The sequence below is a fragment of the Rhea pennata genome, chromosome 26 (assembly GCF_028389875.1).
Source record: "Rhea pennata isolate bPtePen1 chromosome 26, bPtePen1.pri, whole genome shotgun sequence".
Lineage (NCBI taxonomy): Eukaryota > Metazoa > Chordata > Aves > Rheiformes > Rheidae > Rhea > Rhea pennata.
In genome coordinates this window covers 2,347,463-2,373,136 of record NC_084688.1, presented here as the reverse complement: position 1 = coordinate 2,373,136, position 25,674 = coordinate 2,347,463, and the positions used below count along the sequence as shown (strand labels likewise).

Genomic DNA, 25,674 nt, shown 5'->3' with positions numbered 1-25,674 from the left:
CAGGGCTTGTGCCTGGAGGCAAAGCAGCCAGGTGCTGCTGTGCTTGAGAAGGACCCAAAGGGGCAGCTGCTTAGTTTCTCTTAAGATAAAATGTGTTAAAAAAAAAAAAAATCCATGAAACAAATACTCATACAGTGAATAAGCCGTTTTATTTTTGTCCTGTGCTCACACAATCTCTCTTCTTTCCCTGACAGGTCACAGTCCATTAAAATAAAGTTTCTAAGAGGAAAATAATTTAAAACATACACGCAGGGCTCCATTCCAACCTCCCCGCACCCACCACATCTCCACTACTTGTGCTTCGTCTCCCACGTAAGTAAAGCCGTTGAATCTCAGAAGCTTGGGAAGAGACCGTTTGGTCCCAGCTTGTTCATCTTGTGCCATTCAGGGGCACGGTGAATCCACTGAGCGCCCCGCAGGTCTCACCCTGATGCTCTCTGAGATGCAACCGCTTTCCCCATAGCCTGGAAAACACCCACGACAGCAGACACCTTCCCTGGCGGCAGCCCTGCACCGCCGCGGCCTTCCCAGGCCTCCAGAGCAGAGGTTGGTTTCCCTCTTGCATTACAAGGTTTCCTTCCCTTAAGTCACCACCCCAAGTCTTTCCGCAGATGCGCTGGTTTCCCCACAGTGCTCTGCCCTCACCCCTTATCACATGCACAGGACGGGCTAGGAAAGCCATTTTAAGCTTTTTCAGTTGCTGGTAAAGTCAGTACACTCCCAGCTGTGCTATATTGTAAATACAGCTTCTAGGATTGTCTCCGTCTCGGAGACCAACAGTGATCAAGGCACTACCCCCACCCCCCTCCTTAAAGGAAGTCAGACCAACACCTAGGGACAGAAGAGAATCCTATAATGTGATCACACGGTTACACTGAATCTTTATGGCAAAGAGAACATTTAGCAGCTTTGAACATTTGGGCTTCTCCCTTTTACTCAACACAAGCACTCTAGACCCTATAGGGAAAACAGGGCTGAAGCCCTAAAAATCAAAGCGCGGTTAAGAAACAGGAATCCTAACAGATGTCTAGTTCTATAAGTGACAAGCCCATGTCCCGGGGTAGGAACCCTCCGCTCCCGTTGTGCTCTACGCCGACTGGAATTGCCACTCCCCAACCCCACGCCCTGGGGCGCTCCGGCCCCCCGCCTCCCCCCAGCAGCCGGCTCCCCACCAGTGAGCCGGCTGCGGGGGTGCTGGCGCCCGCCCCTCCCCGTGTCCCCCCAAGCGGTTCCTCAGCCAGTCCGTGGGAGAAGGCAGCGTTTGCATGCAGGCGGCTGCGTGCCTTCTCATCTAACGCATCTCAGCGTCCCAGCGCCCAGCACGGCGCTGGCGCGGCGGCAGTGACATGCTCTGTGAGGTTGGTGGGGGATGCGTAGCGCGTTGGTTCTGTTAACCCTTTCCAGCGCCGCCCCCCCCCTCCCCCCTCCCCCAGAAATCCTACAGCTCTAGCCAAGCCCCCCCCCGCCCCCCCAAGAAGGCTGCACCGCTCCTCCAGGCATACAGTAATGGTTCTCCCGCTAGCCCCATCTAGGAGTGCGCAGACTGGAAAGGATTAATGAAAGTCACACCACTTGTGTTTCCATGTGTGCACTGGTCTGATCTAGGAAGGGATGTTGGTTAATCTGGAATTAAATCAGATTGAATCACACACACCGATGTCAAAATTGGTTCGAGAAAAAAAAAAAAAAAAAAAAAAAACACAACTACCTGAAATCACAGAACTTTGGAAGTTCAGAAAAACGTCTCTCCTATAACTTGTTTTAAGTTCGTTTGCTTAAATCTCTTTTCTTATTTAAAGCCAGTTCCTAACAGTAGTTTTTCCACCTCTGCCAATTCTCACCACCAGTGATGCCAGCTTATTTTCCTGCGCTCAAAGGATTCCAGGTTGTAGAAGGCGCTGGGCTCGCCAGTGCACTGTCCATTCCTCCCCAGTCTTTCCCTGCAGGGAGCCATCAGAAACGCAATGTGCAGGTCCCGCACCCTCCAAGTGCACCAGTCTCTTCCTGTACACTGACCGGCAGCAGTCATGTTTGAGAAGATATATTGGATAAGAAGGCATGAAAGTTCCTCTAAGTACTTCCAGGCTCAGCCCTTCTCCAGTTCTAACTTTAGTGAGTTTCCCGCTCCTCCCGCTTGCCTCACTTCCTCCTGTCTTTCTGTTTCCTCTCCTGCCGCCTGGCCTGCTGGTCAGCCAAGGTGCGAGGTATCAAAATAACACTGCCGTCGCTGGCATACTGTAGGGCATACTGATTTGGAGAGTAAGGTTGGCCGTTCTCATCCCGCAGACGACCGAACACTTCCTGGTAGAGGTTCTGCACCTTTTGCTTCATCTGGCGGATAGACTTGAGAAATTCCACTTTCTCCCTGAGCAGTTTGGACTTGTCCCTCTGCAAGTCCTCTACATCCCGTTCCAAGTTCAGGATGGTGTCCAGTTTCCTCTTGCGGCAGTTCTGGGCAGCCATCTTGTTCTTGCCTCGTCTCCTGATGTCCCGGATCAGGCTCAGCTGCGCCTCGCTGAGCTGGTACTTGGAGAGAAGTTCGTTGAACTCCTCCACAGGCAGGTTAATGATCTTGTCGTTGGTGAAAGGGATTTTCATGGCTCTGGCTCGATGCTCATCCCTGCTCATCTGCTTGTCCAGAAACTCGGACGGCTTCTCCTTGCTGCTTTTCTTCCCGATGTTGGGCAGTTTGGGCTCCTCGGGATCCAGAGTCCCCGGTGCCATGTTATAGGTGTGGTTGTGGCCAACATGCTCCAGGTAAGGCAAGTAATGTAACTGTGATGGGTCCTGATAGCTCATGCGGCAGAATTTGCTGTACTCTGGCTGGTATCCAACTGCCCCTTCCGTTTCTTCAAAGTCCACGTTTTCAGAGTCTGAGCTGTAGCCAACAGCTCCTTCCTCAGAAAACGAGGAGGAGGAAGAGGAAGAAGAGGAGGAGGAGGAAGAGGAGGAGGCTTCTGAGCTACTGAGAGAAGCAGGACTGTGACTAGAATCCAGAGAGAGACCTGAGTCAGAATCAAACTCTTCTTCCAGCTGAGAGGCCTGCACTGGGTTGAAACCTTCTTCAATAGCCAAGTCCATCAAGCTGATCTCATCAAGCATGGCTTCGTCTAGAAGACCGCCCAGTGGGTCTGGCAGCTCGGGGCCAGCTGTCTCGTTGACTGTGCTATTCAACTGCGGAGGAAAGAAGATGCCACTCAAGTTGGTAGAGCCGAAGGTTGTGTTGAGGCCAGTGGAGTTGTCTGGAGCCAACTGAAGCAGGGCTGAGCTGCCAGCCATGGAGGGGCTTTCGATTTCCGAGCTGAAGAGGGAGAAGTCCTGTGTGCAGCTACCCAGAGAGGCCTGATGCAGGCTGACATTCTGATTGATGGGAGTGTTTGGCGCAAGGCTGTAGTTAGAAGTCAGCAGGTCTCCGCCGGTACTGTTGTACAGGGTTTCAGTGGTTGTGTTGTTCACTTCCATAGCCTGGAAGAGATTCGAAACAGTTCAGTAAATTAGCTGCACTCAAGTCCTGCTTTTTTTCCAGTCCCCTTTGCACATTTCAGCCACCACCAGTACGTGCCAAAAAGAGGAAGGACAATGCCCGTAGATCCCATGGAAGGAGCCAGCTCCAGTGGCCCCTGCAGCATTTGTCAGCTGCGGAAGATTTAAGACTCTGCCAGCAACAGCAGTCGCGACACAGGCAACACAGTGTTATCGCACAGGATGGGACGAAGAACGGAGCAGCTGTTACAACCCCCAAACCGTGCTTCTCCAAAAATCAGGTGCTTGGAATAGCCATTAGATCTACTGTACATTCAACTGAAAAGCAGTTTGTGCTTGGAAGGGCAAACGTTTTCCCACGAACACCCTTCGAGTTCCCTGCCTCGACTGGTGCCAGCCATCTCATCAGAGATGCAGTCCCACCTCCCAGCAGCCTCCACATCCGCGGTCCCGATCCAGGCACCGCCTGGGAAGAGAACAGGGAGCAAGGGGGCCCGCAAGCGCTAACCTGCATTTCCATTATAGACATGAGGTCCTGCCACTGCTGCTCCAGATCGAACGGGGATTCAGTCTCTGCGAGGAGAGGCGAGAGCAGGCCGTTCTGGATGCCCGCAGACCTGCTCTCGCTAGGCACAGCTTCGCTTAGGGTGGAGACATCTGCAGCTGGAAACTAACCACGTGAGGCAGAGTCAGTCCCCGGCTGATCAGCCACAGCCAGGAAGGCAGCAATCCCCGGAATGCCCTTCCACCTCCACGCAGGCAATTACTTCTCCTTTGTTCAAAGCAAACTGGTTGCAGTTATTCCTCCACAGTTCACTCTGAACTAATTAGAAGCAAAGCCAGAAGTCTTTAATTAATTGTGACCACTCCCCCTCCCCCCACACTAGTTTCGCAGGCATGATGCCTGGAGCCTCCTTAAACAGACTAACCCAATTTACTGCCAGTTCTGTGGTCTCAGTTAGGGGTACAAAAGGCACCAAAATCCCAGTGCACTAACGAGAGCTGTCCCTGGCTCGAGATCCATCTCACCCACCACCCACAGGCAAGCTGCAGTTGCCCCCCTTCTGCAGCCACTTCTACTCACCTCCGAATTCTCGCCGAAAGGGAAGGTGGCCTCCAGGAGCCTAAGGCACTCCTCCAGGGACAGGGCTGTCTGATCCTCCACACCAGGCACCTGATGCAAAACACAAGCAATCATAGCCCCAGGATTACGGAGGTGGTAATGAAAAACAAGCTCCTACAGCAGGGCTTTATTACAGCGCATCCAAAAAAGAGCCAGAGGCCCCACCCAGTGCTTCACAGACTCCATCCTTCTGCTCTGGAGAACGTCAGAGCTGCCCCTAAGCACGACAGGGACAGAAATGTACGCCCTCTGCTCCGAGCGAGTCTCACCTACCGCCAGCGCGAGGACTCTGCTACAGGCTGCAAGGGATTCTGCTCCTACCTACGCTGCTCCACACTCCCAACTGCTTTGCCAGACAACCTAAAGGCAGAGTAAGAACCAGCAACTCTCATTCCCAAACCGCACTGTGGAACAGAGCTGACATCCTAGCACGGTGCCGACAGTGACATGGCTGTTACCCTGTCTACCTCGCTGCAGCCCTCTGGCCTGGCAGGCAGACTGCGCTTTCCGGCATCAAATCCTCTTGTCCACCCAGGCAACCCTTATCCTACGGCTCAGCAGATCCCCAGTGAAAGTCACGCTCAATGCCACTCGTGCCGACAGCTGGCTGGAGGGCCCCTCGCCTTCCCTGCTCTCGCGGCAGGCGCGCAGACCTCAGAACACTGCATTGCCACGAAGGACAGGCACAGACACCAGCCAGACCTCCTCAGGGGTGTTACCTGCGCAGGGAAACTCTCCCCGGTCTCTCCATCAACTAGTAGGTTTCTATCCAAGATCTCATTCCCTCCGCTCCTCCAGCTGTCCCCACGCTCCCTCCCATCACTCAGTTCTTTGTCCACTTCGCTCTCTTTCTGACGGTGGCTGTAGTCAAAAATCTCTCGCCCAGCGCCGAGATCAATATCCTGTCTCCACAGGATGTCAATCAAATCGATGTCCTGCAAGACAGACAAGATTTTCTTCAGCACTCGGCAGGGTCCCCACCCACCCCGCCAAGGAGAGAGGCTGCTCCCCCCTGCCCCTCCCCAAGGGACATCCTCTCCTCCTGCAGCACTGCGGCCTCCTCCCCGAGGGCCGGCACCTCCAGCCAGCCCAGCATGGGCCTCGCTCTACCCCGCTCTCCCGCGGCAGCTCCCGGGCCGCGGCGTGCTTCGAGGCCCCTCGGCTCTTCCCCCCGGCGCCACTTTCCCGGCACCCCGCACTAGGCACACCATTCCTTCAGCCCCGGTGCGCACGCGGTGCAGTGTCTGTGCCGCCTTTCCATAACAGCCTCTGGTCGCTCTGCCTTGCTAGGTCTCCGACAGCAGCTCTGCGGAAGAGCCGGGTGGGAGGGAGGACGGGAACTCCATGGGAAGCAACTCGGGCCGTCCCCTCCCTGCTCTCCATGGCCTCGCGGCGCAGGGAGAGGAGGCCGGAGGCTGCCGGCTGGGCCAATGTCGTGGCGGTGGCTGCGCCGTGGCGGTGGCTGCGCCGTGGCCAGCTTGCATCAGCCTGTGGTGCCATTCCTGCCATTTGCATAAAGGGGTGGAGTGCGCCAGGAGGAAAAACCCCGCATTTCCAGCCACCTGATGCAACTTGAGCTGCCGCCGGGCTGCCCGCGGCGCCCCGCCGCGCCCGCGCCCAGGGCTCCCCGCGGGGAGCCACCCCCCACCCGCGCCGCTGCCCCCTCGGCGGCCCGCCGCAGCCCGCACACCGCGGGCGCTGCTCGCGGCAGCCGCCCCAGCGGGGAGCCGGCGCGGCTGCTCCCGCAGCGCGGCGGGCGGCATCCCCGCAGCACCGGAGACCCCCCCTCCCCGCCGCGCTGCCGCCACCGCCGCCGGTACCTTTCTCATGTCCCCAGCTGCCGCCCGGGCCGCGGCGAGCGCCGATCATGGTCCCCAGGGGGGGCGGCTGGCCGGGGCGCGGCGCCGCGCACGCATCGCCGCCCGGGCTCCGCCGCCTCTCCGCCCCCCCGGCCACAGGTGCCCGCGGCCCCGCTGCGGCGGCGGCGGCGGCGGGAGCCGCCCGCGCCCCCTCCCTCCCCGCGCGGCTGCGGCGGCGGCGCCCCCGCCCCGCCCCTCCCCGCGCGGCCGCCCCGCCCCGCCCCGTCCCCACGCCGGGCCCGGGCCGGGCTGCGGCGCGGCCCCGCCCTCCCCTCCCCCGCCCGTTACCTAGGCTGCGGCGCCGGCCAATCCCCGCCCACGGGGCACCGCCGGGGATGCGGCGGCCGCCCGGCCACGCCCCCCGCCGCCGCCGCCGCCAATGGGCCGCCGCTCCCCGCCGCCCCGCGCCCAATCGCCGCCGCCGGGGGCCGCCGCTCTGGCCAATAGGAGGCCGCGGTGGCTGCTCTCCCTCTCCTTCCCCCCCGCGCCGGCCCGGCCCGCGCCGCCCCGCAGGGCCGCGCCCCCGCCGCCGCCGCCGTGGCGCAGCGCAGCGCAGCGCAGCGCGGCGCGGCCGCCCCGCAGCGCCCCGCCGAAACCAGGCCAGGCCCAGCCGCGGGCTCGGCCCCTGCGGTCCCCGCCCGCGGGGCTGCCGCGGCTCGCGGAGCGCCCCCCAGCAGGGAAGGGGCCGCGGCGCCTCCCGCAGCGCTACGCGCCGGGCGGCAGCGAGGCCCCCGGCGGGCCCGGCCTCCCGCCCCCGAGCCCGTCAGCCGTTCGGTCGCCCTTGTCCGGGTCCCTGGCGTCCCGCAACGCCTAGAGGCTCGTGTCTGGTGCGTGCAAAGCTCCCCGGAAAAGGTCCGGCACCTGCAGCCTCCTCCCCCGAGGCAGCCCGCAAGCTCGGCGCGGGACCCGGCTCGGGACGGCGGGCGAAGACAGGGCTCCTCTTCCTTCCTGCTCCCCACCCGGGAGCCCCCCGGGAAGCACCCGAGGTGCCACGTGCAGCCTCGTGTGCAGGGCTAGCGCTCGGCACCCGTGTCCGACTTTCTCCCTGGGGCTGGGCAAGACACCAGCCCCCGCCCCACGCCATCCGCATGAAAGACTTGGCCGTGCAATGTGCTTCCTTCTCCCCAGCAGATATCAAAGCACAGGAGGGTGGGGGACATCTTACACCCATTTTACTGCCAAGCAACTCTTCAAAGAAGGAAGTCTTGTTAAAAGAGCTTCAGAAGAGCTGTAGATATAAACCCTAAGGAGGAAACATTATCTCGGCAGTTAAAAGGAAGGCCAGAATGACCTTGGTTCATTCCCTTGTTTCAATGCCACGTCTCAAATGGGAAAACTAAGCTATAAGGAAAAAAAAATGCCCAGTTAAACCTACAAATTACTCCAGTCAACTGACAAAGATACTCTCTCACTTATCTGAGCTGAGGAAGTTTAGGCAGAAATCTTACTACCCCCCCTTGCTTTAAACCTTAATAGAAACAGCACGTCCTGGGTCGGTCACTCTATCTGCTCACTGCCCCTAGGAACTGACTGTAAACAAGACTGTTACAGGAGGGCACAGCCAAGTGAAAGGAGATCTTATCCCTGTGCTAATGCTCTGTTACCAGAGCACTGGCTGGAGGGAAGCTTTGTCATACTGGGATAATCCTGAGCACCAACAGTTCATCATATGTTTCCCTGCCATGTATTTTTATCCTCCTGTTGTGGAAACGCTACACGACCAGTCTTTCCAAAGAGGACAACAATTCCTCCCCCCTTCCCCAGTGCTGCAGAGAAAATACCCAAATAATTTGGGATTAAAAAAAATATATCCTTTTTGCTTTATCCAAAGCACCATGACAAGCAGAAGTAGATATCCCAAGGAAAAAAAATAAATTGCTTTTCGGGATGACCCTCAAGCTCTCAGGCAGAACCCTTTTCCAATCCCTGTCTGAGCTGCAAAGCTTGCAAGAACCCTGCATTGTACCCAAGGGTAAGTTCTAGCTTCTAAAATACAGACTTATTCCAAGAGCAAGGTCGTGTTTGGCCCACATGACCTGAATAGTGTTGCAACATTTTAAGTGCCAGGAGAAGTGATGGAAAAATTTATACCCCTATCCTAAAGCCATCTGTATATCATCATCTCCCCGTCTGCTACCTATTGAACACCGGGAAAAATCCAGCCCTGCAGGTGCGCTCCAGAGGCTGCATCTGCTGGGAGCTGCATAGCACAAAATATTCCTGGTGGAAAGGCCCTGTAGCTGCTTAGCGTTTACTAGCCAAATGAGCGAGCAGGGAGTCAAGGTTCCAGACAAAGATGAAAAAATATCACTTAGGCGATGCTTTGAAATAGGACTGCATGCTTTGAAGCGTCACATCAGCAGCAAGTACAGTCTTGCTGGCCCCGGGGGAGCACCGGGCGATGTGACGTGCATGTGCACTCGGAGGCGGGGTTGGCAGACAGGATTTCCTGGCACTCAGTGCCTCACGGAGGAATGAAAAAGGTGCTGTGCTCCAAGTGATCACAGCACACCGAGCAGGTGCAATTAAAAATACCCTCTCCCCTCTTGTCCAAGCCAGGAGTTTGCAGGAAAGACAGAAAAGAAAAAGAAACTCAAGAGGGCAGAGTGGGATTGAAGAACATGGACACTTGAACAAGCAGATCGAAAAAGGTACAAATGAAGATTTCCCCACCCTTCCCTAAAGGAGCAACTGGACCGAAACTGCAGTATGGACAAGCGTGCTTTCCACATGGCATAACCTAGATTATCCAGGAGTTTCACTCCCAGCAAATCCAGTCTGAGCTGGCCAGGTTTGTTGCAGGGTCACTGCATCCTGCATATGGGCCTCTTGCAGTAAGAATGATATTTAATGCATGACTGTATTTTAAAGATACAGATAAACAGGCCTCTGCAAAACAGCAGTTATTGACCTATTACCATTCAAATCTGCAACAGAGTTTCCTATAAAATCTATAAAATCTTGATTCCTCTAAAACACCTGCCCAGTGGAAGCGGTGTATGTCATATTTTCCAAGGTTCTCCACACTCAACATCCTCAGCCTAGAATACAAGGCAGAGGGGAAAAATAACTAAGTCTTCCACAGGCTGCGTATAACCTTGGACAAAGCATTTCATCAAATTCTTCCCCACTCCCAAAACAGTGAATTACCTCTCTCACTGGGCAGGGAAGAAGCTAAATTTGTGAACATTAGTGTGGTGTTTTGAGATCCTCCTACAGAAGCTCCTCTTACAGAGGCACCCAAGGTCACACACAGTGCTGGCTGCAGGCAGAAAGGGGGCTTTAACACTCAGTTCCGTAGACTCAACACTGCCAGCGTGCTCCTCCTCTCTGGAGCTAGGAGATCCTAGCAGACAGGGCAAGGCTTCCCACAAGTACAACCTAGGCACCATCCACGCTTCCTACAGCATCAGCCCTAACTCGGTAAATACTAAATCTGAAACAACCGTCACCGCTGTCCCTCCTACATGAACACGTTCCTCTCACCTTCTTTACACGATTTCCTGCCTGCTGTTGTGCAGAAGCCACATGACAAAAGCTCAAGCCATCCGTAACAGCTGCCTGCAAAGTTCTCCACCTCCTGGCTCCGAAGAGCCACCCCTAAACTTCATTACAGGAGAGGGGATCACAGGAGTCAAATTCAGCTCCTTCCATGCCCAGCCTCCTTAGCAGCTTGTCTGAGCTCAGACCTGAACAATTTATGAGAAACAACAGCAGCACTAAAAGCACCTAACACTGCAATTCAGCACTAACATCAACACAACGTGGCCAGGGAGATGTTGAGGCTGAACATGCCCTGACAAAGAAACCAATGCCAAAAAGGAAAGAGAGCAGCAGCTACTGGGGGCCAGAATTTGATTGCATCACAGCATCTGAAAGGTTATGCTCATACAGAAAAATAAACCACTTTCCAGTTCACCTCTTCCCACCCCTCTCTGATGAAAACCCAAGCAATAAACATCAACTGGATGAACTCCAGTAGCAAGTAACCCAACCAATCCTTCAACACCTGGGATGTTACCCAATGCTCCTGTTTATTTCCCAGTGTTATCGGTTTCACAACACAAAGCTACAGGCATAGGTTAAAATACTAATCTCAACCCTTTCACTCCCTCTCACTATTACTTTCAGAACAAAAATAAAACAAGTAAAAATTTTAAAAAAGCTAAAGCTCAACTCAGTGCCATGCCACTCACAAACAGGGTCCCACTTTTCCTAAGTGCTAAGCACACACAACGTACAAAGTCTTGCTCACTTTAACAAGCTTTGATGGATACCAAACACACAAGAGCCAGACTACTCCCTGAGCCCTCATAGGGCTCTGTTTCTTTCCTGACACACACATCTTACAGAGAAGAAGGCACTGCCTACCTCTTTGGTCAGGTCTCCGTTCACTGGAGGTGCCACCGCTCCCAAGTCTTCCAGCTCTTCACCAAATCCCTGCTCGGCTCCACTCTCCCTCACACCATTGTCAGCACTGGCCCCATCCTGCAGGCCGCTGCCGTTCTCGAGGGCGATGCCGGCACTGGGCTGGGTACCGGACACAGAGCCCTCAGGGTCTCTGTGTACCAACCAGGCGTTGACTTCAGTGGAGGGCACTTGAAACCTGTCCAGCGCCCTCACCTGATTGAGGAGCCTGCGAGCTGTGAAATAATAGTCCAGGTCTACGCTTTTTGGATGGATGCCATACCCATCCAAGGTGTTGCGCAGATTGTGAAACTGGGTCTGAGTGTAAGCAGAGCTCTGGCCGAGAATGATTTCTCTTAGAGGGGGGAGCTGTGAGTTCAGGTAGGTGTCCACGTCCACACGAACGCCTATCAAGCTGAGCAAAATGGTGAACTGGATGAGGCCTTCAGTGAAGTATTTCTTCAGAGAAAGCATTTCTGAAGAAGGAAAGAAGAAAACAGGTGGAAGGGGTTTTTTTGTTTTTTTGTTTTTTAAAAAAAGTTCAGTTAATTCTCCACACAACAGGTTGGTTGGGTTTGTCTTTCCTCTGTCCCACTTTTAAGCAAGCAAAATAAAGCAAAGATTTAGGAGTTAAGGTTGTCACAAAACAACAAGATAAAAGTCTAAAGAACGTTCAAAACTCTGCATTCAGGACGATTTTGTTTTTCTTTTAAAACTCCTCATACACCAGAAGCTGGCCAGCAGAGTCCAATTAAAGATTTAAATCTCAAGAAACAACAAACCATACCCCCAAGGAAAACCTCCACCCTCCAGTGCCCTTTCCTCCTCTTCTGAACCATAACTGTTTTATAACACTGCTCATACAGCTACATAAAAATCCATGTGACTTACTGTCCAAAAAGTCCACATACAGCAACTTCCTCTAGCCTTCCCAAATCCTCACCCCACTCCAGGACAGGGTGTGCTCTCCGACAGCCGACTGCTTTCTCCTTCTTTCCTCCTCCTGGTCTGAGACGCTTCTTGACAGAGCCCTTACGAGCCAAAGGTACTGATCAAGGAAAGGTTCAAAGACTCCTCCACTTCTGACTGCAATTTCATCAGAAGCTGAAATACAACCAGAGCACGAAGGTGGTAACACGCTGACCAGGCACCACCCTAAGCACTGCACACACACCTACTACACCGTTTCGCCACACACAGCCTGCCGAGGAGCCGAGCTAATCTCGCTGGGAGGCTGATTTCCTGGCAAAACACCGATAGAGAAACACGCCAAACAAAGGTTACCTTTCGCGACAGCATTGTCCACGCTTCCCCTCCCTGAGCTATTCTTAGCCTGGCGCGTCAACTTCCCCTCTCCGGAGGCATCCAGCCCCGGCTCCCTCTCCCTCCTCGGCCCAGTTCGGCACCGTAACACCCACCTGGAGCCCCCCACGGGCGGCGAGACTGAGGGCACGGCCGCTCCCCACCCCGCGGTCCCTTTAAGAGCCTTCTACATCGCCGCGGCCCCTTTAAGACCCCCCCCAGCTCCTCGTGACCCGCCCCCCCCCCCCCCCCCCCCCGCGCGAGGCCTTATCGTCCCCTCAGCGCCTCCCCTCCCCCCCACCCCGCCCCTCAGCGCCGCCCCCGCCCCTCAGCCCGGCCCCGCCACCCCGCAGCGCCGCCGCCGCCCGCCGCTACCCGCTCTCCGCCGCCGCCCGCTGCCGGCTCCGGGCCCCGCTGCCGCCGGCGGCCGGCCCCGCTCCCCGCCCGGCCACAACCGCCGCCACCCCGCCCGCCTCGCGCGGCGCCTCCCGCCAATCGGCGCCTGGAAGGAGGAGGCGGGACAACGCGCCGGACCAATGGCCGGCCGCGGGGAGGTGTTGCTCCCACCCCCTCGTCGCGGCCCCCGATGGACGGCCCGGCGAGCCAATGGGGGCGCAGCCAGAGCCGCTGCTCCCTCCCCCTGGTCTCCCGCGAGGCCCCCGCGCGACGCCCGGAGAGGAGAAGCGAGGCCGCTCGCCCGCCCCCTCCCGCACCGCACCGCTTGAGTGACAAGGCGCGCGCCCAATGGAACGCGACGCCTCCGCCGAGCGGCAGCGGTAGCGGCCAATGGAGCAGAGCGCAGGAGCCGGCGCTCGAGTGGCAGCCGCGCGCACCAATCCCCGCAGCGCAGGGCCCCGCCCCGGGGCCGTTGCCATGGCGCCCGGCGCCCCTAGGCGCGAGGCCTCGCGGCGGGCCCGGGGCGGCCATGGCGGCGCCGCCATCTCCACCCCTCGCCCGGGCTCATCAACGCCGTTACTCGACGCGCGCTTTCGGCTCAGCCGCGCGGCGAGGGAGGGGAGGCCGCGGCCGCCGGCCCCCTCCCGCCGTGGCGTCCCGGCCCCGCCGCGGCGCCCCGCCGGGTGGTTAGCGGCCGGGCCGTCCCGCGAGCCCGCGGCAGCGCCGTGAGACGCTGAATAACTGAGCGCCAAGTGGCGCGAGCGCCGGCAAGCGGAGCGGGCGGCGGGCCGCGGGAGACGGGGGCCGCGGGCCCGGGGCGCGGCGGGCGGCGGCGGCCCTGCGGCACCGCCCCGCTGCCGGCTATTTCTGCAACGCCGCAGCTGCCCCGAGCAGCCGCCGCTGCCAAAACCAGACGCTCTTCGCTGCCCTCGAAACTCGCAGCCCGGCGGGGACGAGCAGCGTGCCAGGGACGATAGTTCATCCGAAGAAACGTGGAAAATGAGCGTAGGCTCTGCGGCCTTGCAGCAATGCCTCGCGTTGCCAGCTGGCGAGAGCTGCAAAGAGCAAGTGTTTAGTCCCTGCTGGGAGCTCTGTGGCTGCGCTCCGGACTCTGAAGAGGGACTAACGGAGCCCTTTCCCTACCGCAAATGATGGGAACCAGGAGCAGGCCTGGATTACCCGGGTCAGGGCGGCTTCCCAGAGCAAAAGCGGGAGCAGCCGTGTGCAGCCGTGTGCCGGGAGCGCGTGGCTCTGGATGGGAACGGCAGCGCTCCAGGGCAGCCCGCGCCACAGGGCTGAGCATGAAACACCATAGGGAGATAAACATATCCCAGGGAAAAAGGACCAGCACAGCCAGTGAGGGGATGCCGAGCAGCATGGAAGCGCCTCGAACTGAGCAGTTTGGGGTCACGGGAAATAACGGGAGAATAACAGAAAGCTGAAGGAGTTAGAAAGCTCCTGGCCCTTCCCCTGCAGAATCCCGGGCTCGCTGTGCTCCAGCAGCTCTGTCTCCCTAATTTTCCTTTGGAAAACAAGCCACGGAACACCCACGAGAGCTGGGGTGCGGCCCTGGCCCGCGCCGCGCCGCAGACGGCAGTGAGGCAACAGCAGCAGTGGCAGCGGCAGTGCCGGAGCCAGTTGCATCGGGGCAGGAGCGGCAGCGGGCAGGACGCGGGTGACGATCCCAGTGCAGGAGCGCTTTGCCCTTAATCCTACCCAAACGCCCGAGGCAACGGCAGGTGGGGGAGCCCCGGACATCCCGGCGGTTTACACCGGGGCCGGCGTTTCCCCCAGCTCGTGAGACGGCCGCCCGCAGCCCTCCGCGCCCCAGGGACGCAGCGGGTGCCAAGAGCAACTGGAGCCACGCTGCCCCGCATGGGGGTTATTTTTAGCTTCCCTCCCCTCCCCGCGCTATTTGGAGGGATGGCAGCCGCCCCGGTCACCTGAGCACTGGGAAACCGCTGCGGGCGCTCCCTGCCCCCCCGCTTTGCGGGAGCGAAGGAGCGCGGGGGCACGGACCTGCCCCCCCGGCGCTCTCAGACCGGCGAGAGGGGCTGCGCGGAGCCTCCCCCGGCTCCCCTGTGAATCCCACCACGGGTCACTTGCTTTGCCTTTAGGCCTGGATCCGAGTCCAGCCCAGGCAAGCAGGCAAAAGCCACCACGAGCCAGGATGTTGATCGAACCGATGCAATTTCCAGCCTCGGTTCCTTGGGGCAAGAACCGGCCGCCTCCGGGCTGGCAGGCAGCGCGCTGGCCTCCAGCTGCTCTCCTGCACCCTTCCCACCCTCACCGTCATACCGGAGGCTGCTGTTGCCCCCCTTCCTGCCCTAAATCCTTGCATTTCGGCGCAGAAGTGTGCTCCTCACCCCAGGAGCACCACGGTGCTTCGCTGCCAGGAGCAGGAGCAGGATCGGAGCCTTCTCCCTCCCCCCCCCCCAAGCACCGCTCCTGCAGGTTAAAGCAAACAGCGGTGAATCACAGAAAAACGCTGCTGGTCGCAGCGGGGGCCAGCAGAGTCCGGGATCGCCATGGAGGCGCGTCCTCAGCCCGGGATCACGCAGCCCACATCAGAGACCAGGGCTGCGGAGTCAGACCTGGGAGGGGAGCCCAGTCCTGGGGTCACTGACCCCAGAATCACCGACCGGGAGCTCATGGACCCGGGAATCACTGCCCAAGGGATCCTGGCTCCCCACAGCCCCGACGGGGCAGAGGGCCCCGCGCGACGGTGCCTGGAGAGGTGCCGACCCCCCCCCCCCCCGGCAATGCCCATGTGCTGCCCCGGGGACGAGCCCCCCCCTCAGCAGCCGCCAGCCAAGCCCCACGGCAGGTCCCCCACACCGCCAGGACCCCCCCCTCCTGTCACTCTGCCTTTGCCTCCCCCTGGTGTCCCCAGCACCCACGAGCTAAAGGACCCAGAGCTGGGGGGGGGCGGGGGGAGCCCTCCTGGCCCCGCAGGCTTACCTGGAAGCCCCAATTTGGGGCGCGTGGGGAGTCCTGGGCTCCAGGGCACCCCACAGCACATGGCCAAGGGGGTGCTGCGGGGGGATGAGGCAGGGTGCAGTGGGGCAAGGCAGGGGAGCAAGGGGAGTTTGGGGTGCACTGGGGACAATGCAGGTTGCAGGGGGGGGGAAGAGCAGGGTGCAGTGGGGCAGAGCAGGGTGTGGGGGGGAGGAGCAGGGTGCAGTGGGACAGAGCAGGGTGCAGGGGAGGCGATAATGCAGTGGGGCTGAGGCACGGTGCAGGGGGGGCAATGCAGGGTGCAATGCAATGGGGCTGAGGCAGGGTGCAGTGGGGCTGAGGCAGGGTGCAGGGGGCAATGCAGTGGGGTTAAGCTGGGGAGCGGGGGGGTGAGGAAGGGTGCAGGGGGCAACGCAGTGGGGCTGAGGCAGGGTGCAGGGTGGCTGAGGAAGGGTGCAGGGGGCAATGCAGGGGGGCTGAGGTAGGGTGCGGGGGGCTGAGGCAGGGTGCGGGGGGCAATGCAGGGTGCAGGGGTCGATGCAGTGGGGCTGAGGCAGGGTGCAGGGTGGCTGAGAAAGGGTGCAGGGGGCAATGCAGGGGGCTGAGGTAGGGTGCAGGGGGCTGAGGCAGGGTGCGGGGGGCAATGCAGGGGGCTGAGGTAGGGTGCAGGGGGCTGAGGCAGGGTGCGGGGGGCAATGCAGGGTGCAGGGGTCGATGCAGTGGGGCTGAGGCAGGGTGCAGGGGGCAATGCAGGGGGCTGAGGTAGGGTGCAGGGGGCTGAGGCAGGGCGCGGGGGGCAATGCAGGGTGCAGGGGGGCAATGCAGTGGGGTTAAGGTGGGGTGCAGGGGGCAATGCAATGGGGCTGAGGCAGGGTGGCTGAGGAAGGGTGCAGGGGGCAATGCAGGGGGCTGAGGTAGGGTGCGGGGGGCTGAGGCAGGGCGCGGGAGGCAATGCAGGGTGCAGGGGGGCAATGCAGTGGGGCTGAGGCAGGGCGCAGGGGGGCCGCGGGACAGAGTGGGCCGGGCCGGGCCGAGCGCGGCCACGTCAGCGGCGGGGGCTGCCCGGAGCGGCGGAGCCATGGAGCCCACGGGGCCGCGGGTACGGCCGGGCGCGGGGGCCGGGAGCGGGGACACGGCAACTTCCCAGGAACTTTGCGTGGGTGTGGCGGGACTGGACGGGAAACCGGGGGGGGGGGGGGGATGGGAAACGGTGGGAAAGGGGAGAAGCAGGTGGAAAAGGGGGAGGAATATGGAGAAACGGGGAAATGGGGCAGGGAGCAGAGGAAACTGGAGAAAAATGGGGGGGGGGGAAGGGGAGGAACAGGGAGAAGGGGGAAAGACGGGTGGAGGGGTAAAAAACAGGGGAAACAGGGAGAACGGGAAGAAATGGGGGGGGCAGAGGCAAGGAGCAGGGGGGACCCTGGGCGGGGGGTGAAGGTTGGGGGGGGGAAATGGGATGTGGGTCCGGCTGGAGCCGCCACAGGGCTGAGCCCCCTCCCCAGTGCATGCGTGTGGGGGGGGGGGGCTGAGGGACGGTGCCCCCCCGTTCTCCTGCCCCCCCCCCCCCCCGCCCCTGCCTCCCCGGCTGTTCCCAGGCGCGGGAGCCCTCGCTCTACACCGTCAAGGCGCTTTTCATCCTGGACGGCGACGGGCAGCGGCTGCTCGCCAAGGTAGAGCCGGCTCCTGTGTGCCCCCCCCCCCACCCCGCCCTGTGCCTCAGTTTCCCCTATGTGTGTGTGTGTTGGGGGGGTGCATTTGGGGTCCCGGCGCTGACGGCGGCTCCCCGGTCCGCAGTATTACGACGGCACCTTCCCGTCGGCGAAGGAGCAGGCGGCTTTCGAGAGGAAGGTGTTCAGCACCACGCGGCGCGCGGGCGGTGAGCGGGCCGGCGGCCACGGGGAGGGGGCTCGGGGGGGGGGGGACGCGTGCCGGGGGGGGTCTCCGCTGACGGCTGCCCGCCCCAGGCGACGTCGCCTGCCTGCAGGGCCTCACCGTGCTCTGCGCCAGCAGCGCCGACCTCTTCTTCTACGTGGTGGGCAGCTGCCAGGAGAACGAGGTGAGACCCCGGCCCCGGGGCGGGAGCCCCCTGCATCCCCCTCCCCAAACCCACCCACCCACCCCGGGGCCCCCCGCCGCCACCGACGCTGCTCCCCGCAGCTCGTGCTGGCGGCGGTTCTCAGCTGCCTGCTGGAGGCCCTGGGCCGTGTGCTGCCGTGAGTACCGCCAGTTTGGGGGGGGGTCGGGGGGGGGTGAGGAGGAGGATGGGGGGGCCCAGGCGTCCGGGCTGCCCCACGCGGCGGGCGCGTGACGCTGCCCCCCGCGCTCGCCCGCAGCGGGGAGGTGGAGAAGCGGCGGCTGCTGGACAACATGGACGGGGCGTTCCTGGTGGTGGATGAGATCGTGGATGGCGGGTGAGTCACGGGGAAAATAAAAAAAAAAGGGGGGGGGAAGGAAAAAAAATAAAACAGCAAAAGGAGGTGGGAGCGCCGCGGGGATCCGGGGCTCCCCGGGCGCGGGACCGGCTCCGGCTCTGCCCCGCGGTGGATCCGCACGTCCCGGCAGTAGCTCGCAGCCGGGTGCGTTGCACGCAGAGGGGAAACTGAGGCAGGGTCGCTGGCGTGACCGCGGTTCCCCGTCCTCGCCCGCAGGGTGATCCTGGAGAGCGACCCGCAGCAAGTGGTGCAGAGGCTGAGCCTGCGGGTGAGCGCGCCCGCCGGGCCCCCCGCCGCCGCCGCCGCCGGCCTTCCTCCGACCTCCTCTGCCTCTCTCCGCCCAGGCGGCCCCGGAGCCGGCGGCCTACGGCTTCGTCCTGCTGGATTACCTGGCGGGCAGCTCGGCGCGCAGGGAGTAGGCCCGCTCCCGTCCTCACCCCCTCGGACCGCCCGGCGCCGCCGCTGCAAGCCCCTTGCCGGATTTCCACCCCCCGCAGCATTAATAAGGAGGAAGAAATCGAGGAAGAAACGAAGCGCTAATAAAGGAGGATCGAGGAGCCGTTGCCGCTCGTTCCCGGGGGGGCACCAGCACCTTGGTCCTGCGGGTTGGGTTGGGGAGGGACACCCGTTCTGCAGAGATTTGAAGTCAAAGCGCTGCCGGGCTGAGCCCCAGGGCCTGCTCTCCTCCCCGGCAGCCCATCGCCCGCCCCAGGCCCTGCCGGGGGCTTTCGGCACGAGCCTCGCTGCAGATGCTGTATCCAGCCCCCGGGTCGCTCTGGTCTCTCTCTCTGCCAGCCGCAGCGAGCTCCTGGGCACATCCCGGGGCTTGGCGGCGGCTGTGCATCCGCTCTGCTCCCGGCTGCCGCCGCCTTTCCCAATCCAAGGCGTTTCCTTCGGTGGCAAAGGCAACATTTATTATTTTTAGCATCAAATCCCTCTCTCTGGCAATTGCCCCCTGCAAATCCCATGGGGTGCCAGCATCCAGGCACGCAAATGCCACCTGCCAGCGGGTGCCCATGCTTGGGGGCAGCTGCTGGCACCTGCACCCATGGGTGCTGCAGGCTCCTTGGGGCAGGCACCATCTGCCCCACTTTGCTCATGCTGCACCAGCCCAGTGACTCCCCATCCCGGGACCCCCTCAACCCTGGATCCCCCCTAAGCTAGGGATTCCCCCTCCCTGGCAGTACATGGGGCAGGGGGGAGCAGGGGGGATTACAGACCACCACCCGAGGGGGCTGCTTGCCGCGCCCGCCGGCTGCCGCAGCCGCCTCTTGTGCGACGCTCCCTAACGCCGCTCCTGGAGCGCGGCTCTTGCTCGCCGCTCCCTGGGAGGACAAGGGGAAATATTAGCATAGCTCCACCCCGAGGGGCGGAGACGCGCCCCTTATAAGGCTGCTGACACTCTTTGGCCACGCCCCTAGGGCGTCCTGGCCCCGCCCCGCCCAAGGCCACCCATTCGCGATCCTGCAGCGCCACCTGCTGGCGGGCGCCGGTGACCGCGGGGCGCCCGGACCCTCCGCACGGCGGGGCCCCCCCCCGCCGGAGACCCCAGGATGGGGAAACCCCCCCCAACTCCCCTCAGACCACCCCCCCACCACAACTCCCAGCATGGGACACCCCCCCCCCCGCCATACCATCTTGGACCAGCCCTTTGCCCTAGAAACCCCCCCCCCCCGCTCTGGGGCCCTGCCCACCTTAGGGACTCCCCAAAACCTTGGGATTCCCCATCCTGGCGACCCCCCCCCCCCCCCAAGACCATCCACATGGTGAGGAACACCCCTATTCTGGGACACACAGCCCCCCCCCGGTCCCACCCTGGGATTTCCCTCATCCTAGTAACACTCAGCTCTGGACCCTCCCCACCATGGCCCCCCCCCCCCCACCCCGGACCCCTCCACCTATAGCTCTCCCCCAGGGATCCCTGGGACAATCCCCCCCCCACACACACACCTCGGGACAGCCCCCCCCCTTCCCCACACTGCTCCTGGCTGCCCCACTCTGCTCCCTTCCCCTCAAACAACACCCCCACCCCAACCCCTAGCCTTGCCACAGTTGCCTCAGCCTCCCTGGAGCCAGTGGTGGCTTGGGGGGGGGGCAGCAAAGCCCCCCGGCACCACCCACTGCAAAGGCTGCGGAGGTGGGGGGCTGCCGCTGCGGTGGTGGGGAGCCCCCGAGCTGCAGGGCCCCTGTCTGCGCCCGAAATGCTCTGGGGTGCGGGGGGGGGGGGTTGAAGGGGGAGGGGGGGGGGCTGCAGCCCCGGGTGGTCCCGGCTGCACAGTGATGGACATCCTCACCTGCCACAGCCCGGACGCCTGGGTCCCCTCGGAGAGGCCCGCGGCTGGGGGGGGGGGGGGGGGGTTCGTGGGGGGATCGGGGCTGGCCAAGCTGGGTGCCGGCTTGGGGTCTGGCACCCCCGGAAAGCAGGAGAGGAGAACAAAGAGGAGGAGGAGGAGGAGGAAGGCAGCACCAAGGGGCCTGGCCGGCCCCGCTGGCAGCCAGTGCCCCCCCCCCAGGTGGCACGGGGACAAAGGTGGCACCACGCTCCTGGGGACGGGGATGGGGGGGGGGGGGCAGAGGGGCATCGCCCCCGGGGGACGGCAGGGCGTATCACACTGCACCCTCGCCAGCCTGCCCCACGGCACCCTGCCCCACGGCACCCTGCCCCGCGGCACGCTGCGCCCGCGCCGTCCCGCGCCCGGGGCAGCCCGGCAGCGGCGGGGGCCGGGGGGCCCGCAGAGGGCTCCATTAGCGCGGGGGGAGAGGTGGTTCCAGCGGGCGCCTTGATCGATGGCCTGGCCTCCATCTTGTCAGCCGGGTTTTGTCTCCCGGCCGGGGGGGGGGAGAGGGGGGAGGAAGAAAAGAGAAAGGGAAAGAAAAAAAAAAAAAAAGAAAAAACGGGAGGGGGGGGAGGGAGGGAAGCAGCAAAGCGCCGGGGCCGCTAATGGCAGCGCGGCCCGTTTGCGCCTTTCCCCGGGCTGTCGCCGGTGATGGATGGCCCGGGCTGGGGCTGGCCGCCGAGGCCGGCTGCTCCTCTGCCGCATCCTCGGCGCGGGGCCAGGGCCTCCCGGAGGGGAGGGTTTGGGGGAGCAGGTCGCCCCTGGGGCCATGCGGCTCCCCAGAGAGCTGCCGGAGTGCAGGGAGGGGGATGAGGGCGTGCAATAGCCCCCCTGGGCGCACCCAGGCTTTGCAGGTCCCCGGCACAGGATCAGCTGGCGGGTGGACCAAGGAGCTGCCTGAGACCTGTCCAACTCGTGACACCGTGGGGTGCCAGAGGCGGCTCCAGCTGCGGCACTGCGGGGCTCCCGCCAGCTCTGCGGGGCCCGCGGCGGCTCGGGGCCCCCGGTGCCGTGCCACAGGCATCCCTCGGTGCCGCGGGGCAGCTGGCGCGCCGTTACGGAGCGCTTGGAGGGGAAGATTTAGAGCTCTTCCACCAGCTGCTCCTGGGAAAGCGGAGCCGGAGGGACCGCTTCCAAGGGGGCTCCGCGAGCGGGGCTGGGGAGAGGGGGAGTGGGACAGGCGCCAGCTGCAGCAGCGGCGCCAGCTCAGCCCTGCTGCCATCCCAGGGGCCCGGAAAGTTTGGCTCAGCCTCCTCCCCGCAGTGCTGGGAGCCGGGAGAGGGCAGGGAGGGACGGGCAGAGGGAGCGGGGACAGAGGGATGCAGGGACGGAGGGATGATAGAGGGGGCGCAAAGACAGAGTGGTGGAGGGATGCAGGGACAGAGGGATGCAGCGACGGAGAGATGGAAGAAAGCCAAGACGGAAGGATGGAGGGACAGAAGGGGCATAGGGATGGAAGGATGGAGGCATGGAGGGACTTACAGGTGGAGGGACTGAGGGACGCAGGGATGGAAGGACAGAATGATGCAGGGATGGAGGGACATAGGGACAGGGGGATGTAAGGATGGACAAGTGTAGGGATGGATGGAAGGGTGCAGGGACAGAGGGATGCAGGGACGGAGGGATGCAGGGACGGAGGGATGCAGGGTCGGAGGGGTGCAGGGACGGAGGGGTGTAGGGACGGAGCGATGCAGGGACGGAGCGATGGAGGGATGCAGGGACGGAGGGGTGCAGGGACGGAGGGGTGCAGGGATGGAGGGATGCAGGGATGGAGGGATGCAGGGACAGAGGGTGCAGGGATGGAGGGGTGCAGGGACGGAGCGATGCAGGGACGGAGGGATGCAGGGACGGAGGGTGCAGGGATGGAGGGGTGCAGGGATGGAGGGGTGCAGGGACGGAGGGTGCAGGGACGGAGGATGCAGGGATGGAGGGATGCAGGGACGGAGGGTGCAGGGATGGAGGGATGCAGGGACGGAGGGATGCAGGGATGGAGCGATGCAGGGATGGAGGGATGCAGGGACGGAGGGGTGCAGGGACGGAGGGATGCAGGGACGGAGGGATGCAGGGTCGGAGGGTGCAGGGATGGAGGGATGCAGGGATGGAGGGGTGCAGGGACGGAGGGATGCAGGGACGGAGGGATGCAGGGTCGGAGGGTGCAGGGATGGAGGGATGCAGGGATGGAGGGGTGCAGGGACGGAGGGATGCAGGGACGGAGGGATGCAGGGTCGGAGGGTGCAGGGATGGAGGGATGCAGGGATGGAGGGGTGCAGGGTCGGAGGGTGCAGAGATGTAGGGATGCAGGGATGGAGGGGTGCAGGGACGGAGGGGTGCAGGGTCGGAGCGATGCAGGGTCGGAGCGATGCAGGGACAGATCAGTGCAGGGGCACCTGGGGCAGCCGAGGCTGGGGGCGGGTGGCTGTGGGCCGGGCACCCAGATGGTCCGGCAGCATCGGTGCCCCCGCGCTGCCTCCTGCTGTGCTCAGCAGCTAATTGAGCAAAATGGTTGTCAGCGATGTAATTAAAAGGGAGCCGGCGCTTTCGGGCAGGCCTCAAACAGATGGAAGGGCCTTTAATTGGTAATTAAATTCCTGGCTGGCAGGTGAGCCGGAGCAGCAACTGGGGCCCCACAAGGCCTCCGGCAGCCGAGCCCCCCTGGCCACGCAGGGAGGAGGTAGAGCCGGTCTCAGGGTGTCCCCGGTGGAGCTGAGGGTACTGAGTGGCAGCTGGGGGGCTGAGGGCATTGGGGAAGGGGGGGGGAATCCAGCTGCTCCTGTGGGTGCTGGGCTGCTGCCGGTGCTGGGCTGCTCCTGGAGGGTTTCCCAGTGGATAAAGCATCCTGGAGCTCATCTGGGGCCGCAGTGGACAGTTGCCCCACGTGAGCTGGGGAACTGGATGGGGACGTGGTTCCTGGGTCCAGCATCACCTTGGGCACCTGCCTGCAAGGATGCCCAGTGAAATGGGGTGCCTGGCAGGGCACCGTGAGGGCGCGGAGGGTGCTGGGGCTCCTGGTGGGCTGGCCACATCCTCAGCTTGCTGCCACAGCCTCCTCTGCGGAGACCATGGGTCCCAGGGGGAGCCGAGAGCCCGACGATCGAGATCCTTGATGGGGTCTCGAATGCAGGAGACCTATGTCCACGTGTCCCCTGATCCTACATGTCCCTTCCAACCACGTGGTCTCCCCCAGCCACACGTCCCCTTGGGCCACATCTTCCCAGCCCATCTTACGCGGTTCTCTCCATCCACATGTCCCCTTCAACCGCATGCTCTCCTCCAACCACACCCCCAATCCATGTGTCCCGTCCATCCACACACCCGCCCGACCCATGTGTCCCCCACGACCTGCATGTCCGTCCCCTCCATCTACATGGTCCCTTCCGTTCACACATCCCCACAATCCATGCTTCTCCTTCGTCCATATGTCCCCTTCATCCGCACGTCCCCCTGATCCACGTGCCCCTGCGCCTACGTGCTGCCCTCCACCCCGCGTCCCCCGGGGGCCGCTGGGGCTGTGTGGGCGCGAGGCCGTTGCGGGGGCCACCAGGATGAAGGCAGTGAGGTCGCCCGCTCCCATCTGGCCTCCCTCCCCGCGGTCCCCGCTGCCGCCCCCCCAGCCCGCCATGCTAATTACAGCAGGCTGGGGAAGGGGGTTATTTTATTTTTCTGTCATTATCGCCTGGTAATGTTGGAGATAATGGGAACAGCGATCGGCGTTAGAGCGCAATATTTCATGCACGATCAGATCTCGGGGACGGTGCCCAGACAGCGATATTAATAACAGAACCGACCGGCGGGCTAATAAAGCATCGCGTGCCGGCTCGCCTCCCCTCTCCGGGCCGCCGAGGGGTGGTGCCGAACGGGACGGATTAAATTATAGCGGCGGCAGGCTGCGATGGAGGGGGCAGGGAGGCGAGCGGCTCCTGCCCACCCCTCGCCCCCGCAGCGCCAGCCCCGTCCGCCCGTCCTTTAATCCTCCATTAAAGGCTGCGCGGTGCCGCCGTGACCCCGGCCTCTGCCCCGGGGGGGCCGCGCCGCCGCCAGCCGCCCGCCCGCCGCGGATAAAGGGGCCTTTATGGAGGTGGGGGGAAACGTCCCCTTCCCGGCGGTGCCGGATGCCTTCCCTGCCGCACGGCGTGGGGACGGGGACGGCCGCCCCCGCTCCGTGCCTCGGTATCCCCCGAGACGCGGGAGCTGCGGGGCGCAGGGCGGGCGGGGACGGGAGCCCCCGCGGCCCCACGCCTGGCCCCGTGGGCACAGGACCCCCCCCCTCCGGCCCCACCACCACCGGTCTGGCCCTGGCGGGGACACGGGGTGCGATCCACCCGGGCCCCACGGGGACAGGGTGCCCCAGGGCCCCGCGCCGGTGGGTGCCAGAGGCCGGGGGGGGGGGGGGAGGGGAACAGGACTCCCCCAAGCCCCGTGGGGCGGGGATCCCGCACAGCCCCACGCCTGACCCCGGCGGGGCCGAGGGCCCCCACGTGGCCCCGGGGAGAGGGGGGGATCCCCCCAGAGCACTACGTCACACCCCGCCCCCTGGGAGGGGGGGGGCGGGCCCAAGGCAGAGACAGACCAATGAGCTACGGCACAGCAGCAGGAGGCAGGACAAGAGAGGCACGGGGACCAATGGCCTGCCCTGAGGGCGTGGCCAAAGCACGGCATATAAGGGCGGTGGGCGTGGCAGGCGGCCCTGGGGGCGTGGCTCCCGCCTGGCCCCGCCCCTGCAGCCCCGGCCGGGGCTCTGCCCTCGCGGCCGGGAGCCGCCGGCTGATGGGGATGGATGGGGGCGGCGGGCGCCTTATCCGGGCGCTGCCGGGGGGGGCCGCGGCGGTGATTAATGGGGGCCATCGCTCACTGTCCGGCGGGGGAAGGCCCGGCCCCTCCCGCGCCGCGATAACAAGCGGCAGGAATAATGAGCGGTGTCACTCCACTTTTCATTGTGATGGAAAGTCATTACGGGAGTCACCGGCGGCGACAACGAGCCATGAATCAACTGCTCTGCTATGAAATTAAAATCGAATCGCCCTTGCCCCCCCCCCCCGCCACCGCACCCCCCTGCAGCCCCTCCGGCACCAGGGTGGGAGCTGGCGTCGGCCTGCAAGGGACGGCTCTGCCCGCCAGTGCGGTTGTGGGGTGCTCAGGCACCGGCGAGGGAGGGAGGCCTCCAGCATCCGCAAGCATCCCCCTGCCACCCAGCACCCCTAGGACCAGCTGCAGGGACTCACAGCAGCGGATTGAGGGGCTCCTGCCTCCTCTCCCCCTGCCAACACCGAGGCTGCATTAAGACCCTGCAGGGGAGCAGTGAGGGGCTCCGTTCCAGTGAGATCCAACACTCGAGAGCACCCGCCTCAAGCTCCGAGAAGGACACTGCAAAGACCTCTGCC

At 62.9% G+C, this 25,674-nt stretch overlaps 2 protein-coding genes across 8 annotated transcripts; one reads left to right on the top strand and one right to left on the bottom strand.

The window, feature by feature from the left end:
* Positions 1 to 1,466: 1,466 nt before the first annotated feature.
* Positions 1,467 to 16,055, bottom strand: NFE2L1 (NFE2 like bZIP transcription factor 1). 7 transcript variants are annotated; one of them, XM_062595578.1, is made up of 7 exons: positions 15,532 to 15,556; positions 11,764 to 11,976; positions 10,837 to 11,348; positions 5,326 to 5,541; positions 4,568 to 4,657; positions 3,992 to 4,153; positions 1,467 to 3,465 (listed from the first exon to the last, which is right to left on the bottom strand). In XM_062595578.1, the coding sequence occupies exons 3-7, from the start codon at positions 11,344 to 11,346 to the stop codon at positions 2,140 to 2,142; spliced, it is 2,304 nt and encodes a 767-aa protein (XP_062451562.1). In that variant the 5' UTR covers positions 11,347 to 11,348; positions 11,764 to 11,976; positions 15,532 to 15,556; the 3' UTR covers positions 1,467 to 2,139. The 7 variants fall into 7 exon arrangements, with proteins under 7 accessions (XP_062451562.1, XP_062451560.1, XP_062451564.1 ...); XM_062595576.1 differs by lacking the exon at positions 15,532 to 15,556 and adding an exon at positions 12,550 to 12,624; XM_062595580.1 differs by lacking the exon at positions 15,532 to 15,556 and adding an exon at positions 12,550 to 12,564 and having other exon boundaries at positions 11,764 to 11,903.
* Positions 16,056 to 16,585: 530 nt separating this feature from the next.
* Positions 16,586 to 18,517, top strand: COPZ2 (COPI coat complex subunit zeta 2). The gene is made up of 8 exons (XM_062595582.1): positions 16,586 to 16,627; positions 17,124 to 17,198; positions 17,323 to 17,404; positions 17,493 to 17,584; positions 17,686 to 17,741; positions 17,862 to 17,939; positions 18,177 to 18,228; positions 18,305 to 18,517. Exons 1-8 carry the CDS (start codon positions 16,607 to 16,609, stop codon positions 18,377 to 18,379), a joined length of 531 nt encoding a protein of 176 aa, XP_062451566.1. The 5' UTR covers positions 16,586 to 16,606; the 3' UTR covers positions 18,380 to 18,517.
* The last annotated feature ends 7,157 nt before the right edge of the window (positions 18,518 to 25,674 follow it).

Bases quoted from the DNA above. Each gene is read 5' to 3' on its own strand.
- NFE2L1 (XM_062595575.1), bottom strand. From the start codon at position 15,592: ATGTGCTGTGGGGTGCCCTGGAGCCCAGGACTCCCCACGCGCCCCAAA. The intron at 11,349-15,531 runs GTAAGCCTGCGG...TTCCTTCTTCAG, and splicing joins CCCCAAATTGGGGCTTCCAG to AAATGCTTTCTCTGAAGAAA. The intron at 5,542-10,836 runs GTAGGCAGTGCC...TCTGTCTTGCAG, and splicing joins ACGGAGACCTGACCAAAGAG to GACATCGATTTGATTGACAT.
- COPZ2 (XM_062595582.1), top strand. From the start codon at position 16,607: ATGGAGCCCACGGGGCCGCGG. The intron at 17,940-18,176 runs GTGAGTCACGGG...CCTCGCCCGCAG, and splicing joins GATGAGATCGTGGATGGCGG to GGTGATCCTGGAGAGCGACC. The intron at 18,229-18,304 runs GTGAGCGCGCCC...CTCTCCGCCCAG, and splicing joins TGCAGAGGCTGAGCCTGCGG to GCGGCCCCGGAGCCGGCGGC.